Source organism: Scylla paramamosain, chromosome 25, assembly GCF_035594125.1.
Source record: "Scylla paramamosain isolate STU-SP2022 chromosome 25, ASM3559412v1, whole genome shotgun sequence".
Lineage (NCBI taxonomy): Eukaryota > Metazoa > Arthropoda > Malacostraca > Decapoda > Portunidae > Scylla > Scylla paramamosain.
In genome coordinates, this window is record NC_087175.1 from 21,215,893 (window position 1) to 21,223,921 (window position 8,029).

Sequence of the window (8,029 nt, forward strand, 5' to 3'; positions counted from 1 at the left end):
TCAACCCAACACTTTAACCTTTACCTTCGTCTGCTGGCCCCCTTTTTTTTTTTTTTTTACCGGCGCCCTGAAACCTTACTTTCCAATTTCCAGTGACCAGAAAGAGAGGTTATAGGTGGTAGAGGCCATTCACCTTCCCGGTAACAAAAACGCATCCCAGCAACAGAGCAACAGTGTATCTAAACACCGACACACACACACACACACACACACACACACACCGCCCCACGTGACTCGCGAAGGATTGTCCCCGCTCCTCCTCCTACACACACACACACACACACACTGGGAATACTCTCACATCATGAACGTTTGAAGGCAACTCAGGGTGAAGCCTCAACACGTTGTCCGTGGCCATCTTTTTGTGCCGCGTTGTGTCGGCACGCTTATAAGAGTTGTGTGTGGCGCCCCGCCCACCTCCCTTAACCTCGCCTGGTGGTGGTATTGAGATGTGCAGAGAAAGACAGCGAGTTATATCTTGTCATTTATTAACAATACATTTAAAATATATATTTATATACGTATAATATATATGTATATGGACTTATGTTGGACACGTCAGGTATGAGTGCCGCTGATTGTGCATTAAATACAATATGGAATGTACAGGATGGTGAGTCGCGATGACTAGAGCGTGGCCCCGAGAGTCCACAATACTGAGCGGCGCGGAGGGGAGTCCTGAGATCAGCGTGCCGTCGCGGCGGCGCGGCACGGAGCACCTCCCCTCACTAGCAGAAGTTGAGGAACTCCGCCACGATGTCGTCGATGGGCTTGCCTCGCCATCCGAACTTGGCCCACATCTCCTGGTCCGGCACGCTGCACTCCAGCAGCAGCCTGAGGTTCACCTTAATGCGGTCGATGGGAGAGAGCGAGGGCTCCTTGCAGGGCTGGGAGCCCATCACCTGCAGCGTGCGCATCAGCACCTCGTCCGTGGAGTTGTTGGGGTGACCCAGCCGCTCCAGCTGCTCCCGCCCGATCAGCGCCTCCAGCACGCGCTGCACGGTATCGATGAACACGCGCTCGCGCTTGTGGCGCACCTCCTCCCGCCGCAGGTGCTCCTTCAGTTGCTGCTGCTGCCGCCGTACGGCCTCCTGTTCCTCCAGCAGACTCTGCTCCGTCTTGCGCTGCAGCCGCAGCAGAATCTCGTAGGGATAGGAGACGCGCTCGCCCGTTTCTGTGGTGAGCGTGAGGCGCGGCGAAGATTCGGCGCGGGGAGTCACTAAGTCAGGGTAGAGGCGCCGCAGCAGCAGGTTGTAGTCGATGGACTGCGGGTGGGTGAGCGGGGGCTCCAGGAGATGGGGCGGGGTTACAGCAGGTCCAGCAGGGATTGGAGATCGAGGTGGGGAGAGAGTGTCACTGACGGGGCTAGCGCCTCGACCGCTGTCATCACTGATGTATCCAGGGGATCGAGACCCGACTCCGTCGCTTCCGTAACAGGTGTACACCTCTGGTCCACTGGCGACGGGACAATCGGGGGAGCTTCTGCGGAAGTCACGAAATGTCAGCGGATGGTGCGGGTCCATGGAGTCGCTGTCCCAGGAGGCCACGGGCGAGGGATTCGCGGGCGGCGAATTGGACGTGCTGGACGACGACGAGGAGTCGCGCACGTCCACCACCTCGGGCTCCCTGGTGGGGGGAGAGGGTTTCCAGTGGAGATTCTGGGGCTGGGGCAGGGCGGAGGTCTGGGCCTGGTTGGAGTGGCAGGGCTGGGGTTGGTGGGCGGAGGGGTTGTTGTGATCCCTGATGTGGCGGTCCAGCGCCTTGCGGGAGCTGAAGAACTCCTCGCACAGCGTGCATTTGTACAGTTTTTCTCCCAGGTGGGACATCTTGTGCATCTTGAGCACATGGTTGTAGCCGAAGGTCTTGCCGCACACGTCGCACTCATAAGGCTTCTCGCCCGTGTGCGTGCGGATGTGCACCTTGAGCTGCTTGGAGCACGTGAACCCCTTCTGGCAGTACTCACACGTGTATGGCTTCTCTCCAGTGTGGGCGCGCATATGGATCACCAGCTGGCCAGACTGCACGAATGTCTTGCCGCACACCTGCAACAATAACAACACGCCACGTTACGCAAGCCAGACACACACCACATTTGTTCACCAAACAACCTCACCGCTAACATAAGCTATCTCTATCTGCGCAATTTAACCTTTTAGATGTTATCCTCACCAATTAAATCTTCAATATCTATTGGTATTGCCTCAGCAACAGACTGCAGTACAAACTTTAAGAATAATCCACCACTGACTGCAAAATTAGCGAGTAATAAAATAGTTTTAAACTTTTATTGCCCGTTAAGTTCTAGCATTACTGGATTATTGAAATGCCATAGTCAACAGATACACCAAACGAGGAACAAACTTGACTATTCAACTTTTAAATAGCCATCCAAACCCATCACATCAAACTAAACCCCTTAACACCCTATCCGAACCCATTACACCACAAGAAACCACCCTACCTATTCCTGAAAACACCTGAACCCACCAAACCCATCCAAAACCCAGATAAATTCCTTCACAAGCTAACCCAAGCCGCTCCGTCCTTCCAAGAAACACGCCTAACCAGTCCCCAGCCCCAGCACGAAGACAAGCAATCAGACAGGCAGACCAGGCCGGTACACACCTCGCACTTATGGGGCCGCTCTCCGGTGTGGGTTCGCATGTGGCGGTGCAGCTTGCCGGAGTGTTCGAAGGAGCGATCGCAGATGTTACACTTGTAGGGTCGTTCCTTGGTGTGGATGCGGCGATGCACATTGAGGTTCTCCTTGACGCTGAAGGTTTTGTCGCAGAATTCACACCTGAAGAGAAAGCAAGGTCATAAGAACAGGATGTCTTTTACTGGTTGAGGTTGTCTGTGCCTCTCTGTTCCTGTTCCTCTCCTCTACCTCTCATTCCTTTGGTTTGTTCAAGTGGAAAGTGATGTACCTATGTTTGCCCCTTTACTTATCATCCATATCGAGAAATCTTTACTGTTTTTGTATTGTTAGTATGATTTGTAGGTCTTCTCAGGCGGAAAGGGACAAACCTACGAAGCTTTTTTTCACTTAATTGACCATCCATATTGAGAAATTCTCTCTCTCTCTTACGCAACACCCGGCATACTCACTTGAAAGGCTTCTCCCCGGTGTGGACGCGGTGGTGGCGAGCAAGCCTGGCGGGGATAGCAAAGCCCTTCCCGCAGATCTTGCACTGGTACGGCGGCTCTGAGACACTCTGCATCTCCATCGCCTCTCTGGGGCCCTCAGGGTGCTCCATGGAGCTGGGCTGGGGCTGGGGCTGGGGCTGTGGCTGGGGCTGGAGCTGCGGCTGGGGGTGTGTCACGTACTGGGGCTGCGCCTGGGTCTGCGGTATGGTGGTGGGGGGGTAGGCGTGGTCCATATCCATCGCCACGGGGTACGAGGAGCCAAGGCCGGGCGGCAGCATGGCCATGACTATCTGTGGGGGAAGAAAGGCGATGGGTTAACATCGTTTCATAATAACTATTTTAATTCACCTGTTTAACACGAGTCACATGTGCACTCGTAAAACCTCTTAAATCATAACTTACACACGTTTACTCCAACACGAACTTTAGAGTCTTAGTAAATCAATATAGAAACCACATTTACTCAATCTCTAATACCTGAACAGGACTGCCACGTTTCTGTAAACGCTACAACCTTTGCCACTACACTCCTCCTTGAGCACGAGAGGCGCCACTGACCCTAAAGCGAACATACAGCAAGAAACTAAAGGGAATATACATATACACCCAACGCTGACTGGCTGGATGATGTCACTTCTGGGCCGCGCGAGAACCTGAATTAGGGATGTTACGAAACCTGAGACGAACTTGTCCTTACTAAATTTACCCGAGTGCTGCTTGGAACGTGAATGAAGCAAGCAGTTTTGGTACGAACGAGTGTTAACTACCAAGTGACAAGAAACGTTTGCATATTCATTGAGTTTCTTCATGACTTATCTCTCTCTCTCTCTCAACCTAAAGCAATCACAAGCAAAGGCATTTATAATTCTCGTGTGTTTGTATGCTTGCCAGGCTATTTAGAAATGTGGGTCAGACGTTTGTGTGCGTGCGAGCCCTCTCAGACATTCTCATTTTTTTTTTCTTACTGCTGAGAGAGAGAGAGAGAGAGAGAGAGAGAGAGAGAGAGAGAGAGAGAGAGAGAGAGAGAGAGAGAGAGAGAGAGAGAGAGAGAATCCCAAAGTTCTTAATCCCAACACTTCCGCCTCTGCCTCGTCCTCTTGAACCTTTGTGCTCCCTGAAGACTAAGACTTTCACACTTACTGCTTGCTTGCTTGCTCTCTCTCTCTCTCTCACACACACACACACACACACACACACACACGTACGGATTTTATTGTGTAAGTTAATTCCCCGTATTCTTGTAGTAATTCATGCTTTACTTCTCCATTTAATATTAAGTTGTGTGTGTGTGTGTGTGTGTGTGTGTGTGTGTGTGTGTAGACGTTTGTTGTAGAAGAGGAAGCCACTCACTCGCACACCACCAAAACTAACGCATCATCACAAGTCTCAAAGTTCTACACTAAACACTTCGATGGTAAGTCAATAAGTCACAATACTCACCAATAACGATCAAATAGAGAAGTGGTGAGGTGTGTCCAGTCACCAGAGAGTGGCAAGGGTTAGCGGTAGCACAGACTCTTCTTCACTGGGACACACAATACACCATGTTCACTCAAGCACGGCGAAGCTCAGACTGTCTGTCTCTCACTGTTCACTAGCGAGGTAGTCTCCTAGTCCAAAGGGCAAATGCTCACTGAAGAAGTGCACAGGCGATACTACTGCGGCTCTCACTCGGGACACACATATATGCCCCGCCTTCACACAAGCGCAGAAGATTCTGACTGCCCTCACCTTGGCCCGCACTGGCACCCCGCGTCTGACACTTTCGTACTGCATCATGTACCTTCCCCCCCTCCTCATGTCCTGAGGTCCGGAGGGGGAAATGGGGGGAACCTGCGGGGGGTTGCACACGCACCTATTTTATTGTCCTCTGCGTGGGTAGGGATGGTATGGGGTTAGTGAGTATAATTCTGTATTGATCGTGCGTTGGCAGCGCGGCGAGGAGGTAACTGAGGACTCGTGGCTCGGCCGGCGCGGGGCGGACGGAGCCTTGCTCGTGTAAGCTAACTGGGTGCATTGGTGCAATACATTTATTTTTTTCAGACGCAGGCCATTCCGTGCTCCTGAATGGCACTTGAACACTTGGGTCACACACACCTGCCCTCTTTGTCATTCCCTTCCACCTTTGGAGTTATCGGTACCGGGTAAATCATACTTCACTTTTTACTGACCGGGAGATTTGGCAACGTCGCCACGAGTACACCCACACAAGTATATTTTTGTGACGTATCGGCAGGGCAGGTGTAAACCGCGAGCTGATGGGCTGCCCCGTGCGCCGTAATCCCCCAAGTGTGCAAGAACAGTACTGCTGCATGAACACACACACACACACACACACACACATACACACACCTCTGATCATTAAGTGCATGACAGGAAGAGAAGAGGAAGAATACACCGTACTGAGACACACACACACACCTAATGATTAAATACACGAAAGAGAGAGAGAGAGAGAGAGAGAGAGAGAAAACTATTTTTTCATTATTTTCGCATCAAGTATATATGCCATGCTTTGTGTGCTGCATGAAGACAGTTCCCTCGCCAAAACAAGAGGGGGTAGTAGTGGCGGTGATGGTGGTGGTGGAGTGGGAGTGGGCCATCATCTGAATGAATAGAGGCTGGGGTGGCGGGGACGTGTGGGCGAGGCATTGTTGTGAGGCGGAGGGGAGGGACAAGAGGTAGAGAGGGGAAGGGAACCCACCGCAGGAGTGAATTGGCGAGGCGTGCTAAGTGACGAGTGGCAACAGCAGAGCCTGGAACCTGAAAAGAGAGTGTGGAGTTTGGAGAATTTATACCGCCTTGTCAAATGTTATGTAACTGTCTCTTGGTCTCTCCTCGCTCACAGGACAGGAGGGACACAGTGCCAGTCTCTCATGCCTCGCTACAACTTACCTAGCAACTATTTACTTCTTTCTCTTCCACAGTACGCATTTAGTCAACTACTTGTTGCCTCCCGTTCTCTTTCCAAGTGTTGTGTAGCTCTTGATCCCTCGCTTAGATGATGATACAAACGCCTCAGTCCCTACATGTACCTCGCAACACTTAACTGAGTAACGTATTTATTCTACATGTCTCTCTAACAAGCTACTACTGCTTTTACCTTCCCTTGCTAAATGTTATATTGTCTCTTGCTCCCTCGCTTAGATGATGTCAACACCAGCCTCACTCTCGCATGCCTCACAACATCTGGCCAACTGCTTCTTATACATGTATCTCTATTGCACCATGCACTTATAAACTAATACTGCGTTGCCTTTCTGTGCTAAATGTTATATAATTGTCCCTTGTTCCCTCGCTTAGATGATGATAGGGTCAGCACCAGTCTCTCTCTCTCTCACACACGTCTCACTTCAATTTACATCGCAAATGTTTACTTCTTTGTCTCTCACAGCACGCACTTATGAATTATCAGTGTGGTACTAATAATGTGTTGCCTTCAATATGTCATGTGAATTATGCCTCACCTTTTGTCCCCTCGCCTCTCACACACGTGTCTCTCTAACAAACTTCACTTTTTACATCTCTTTTTTTGTAGCATGCACTTGTGAACCATCAGTGAGTTACCTTCTTTCTTTTTCTTTCTCCTTCACTGTGGATGCTTCAGGATAATGAGAGCTCAGTCTTCCTCCAACAACAATGATTTTTTTTATTTATTTTTTTTTTTATCATTGTTCCTCCTCGTTCTTCGCTGTATATATGTTTTATATTCCTTTCACAATCTCCTTTCACAATCTCCTTTATCCTTTCTTACTTTATTTATTTATTTATTTTTTTGTCATTCTCTTTTCTATTCTTTCACGATTTCTTTCACCCTTCTTTCATTCTTTTGCGACTTTTCATCGTAATATTTCTCTTCTTTATCATCTTTCTCTTCTTTGTCGTTTCTTTTTTAGTTTTCTTCGTTTTCTTCGTTCCATCTTACATGACTAATATTACCTTTCTTACTATCTTGTTTCACGATTTAATACGTCTTTCCTATCCACAATCTTTATCATCTTTCAGTGTTCTTTGTTTCTTTTTATTCTTCTTTCCTCTTGCGTGACGAGTATTATCCTTTTTTTCTTATTATCATCCTCTTTCCTGCTTTCATTGCTTCTTTCCCTTTCACGACTTCTATCATCCCTTTCTTCTGTCCCCTCAAGGCTTTATTATTTTTCTTCATCTTTTGTTATGTTTATTCTCTATCTGTCCTCTCTGTCTGTTTTCTTTGATGATGCTTCTTGTTCCTTCTTTTTTTTTTCGTTTTAATGTTTTTTTTTTTTTTTAATCTTTCGTGTCCTCTTCAAGTTTACGATTTTTCTGTTCGTCTTTCTTTCCTTCCTCTTAAGCGTCTTTTATAATCTTGCTTCGCTCATTGATGGCTCTTCTAAGCATTTTCTTTTTTTCAACTCATCTTTTTCTTCCCCTTTTCCATTTTTTTTCCTTGTTTCGTTTTCTCATTTGATTTTTTTTTTATGTGGCTTCTTTGGTGATTTTTTTTTTCTTATTCTTTCTTCTCTTCTTTTCCATAACATTCATATTTTTTTTTCTATCTGTTCTCTTTTATAACGCTTGTTTCTTCTTTCACAACATTTACCATTTCCTTTTCCATGATTCTTTTCTTCCCTTTTTTTCCTCTTCGTTCATTCCCCATAACATAGATCGGCTTTCCTTCAATCAGCGCTCTTTCACGGCCCCTTTTTCATCTTTTCTCTCCTCTTCCACCATTTCTCTTATCCTTCCTTCTCACTCCTCTTATTCATGACACTTATAAATCTGTCTTTCCATCTCTCCTCTTTCGCACCTCCTACATAATGCAGTGCTGAGTAATGCGCAGACTCAGCATCCCTCACACGTGTCACGCTATACACATGAAATACGAGAAGATTCTGTGTGTTCA

At 48.0% G+C, this 8,029-nt stretch overlaps 1 protein-coding gene across 1 annotated transcript; it reads right to left on the bottom strand.

Annotated features, from left to right (window-relative positions):
* Positions 1 to 471: 471 nt before the first annotated feature.
* Positions 472 to 5,012, bottom strand: LOC135113347 (zinc finger protein 358-like). The gene is made up of 4 exons (XM_064028594.1): positions 4,588 to 5,012; positions 3,109 to 3,437; positions 2,626 to 2,800; positions 472 to 2,042 (listed from the first exon to the last, which is right to left on the bottom strand). The coding sequence occupies exons 2-4, from the start codon at positions 3,429 to 3,431 to the stop codon at positions 729 to 731; spliced, it is 1,812 nt and encodes a 603-aa protein (XP_063884664.1). The 5' UTR covers positions 3,432 to 3,437; positions 4,588 to 5,012; the 3' UTR covers positions 472 to 728.
* Positions 5,013 to 8,029: the final 3,017 nt, after the last annotated feature.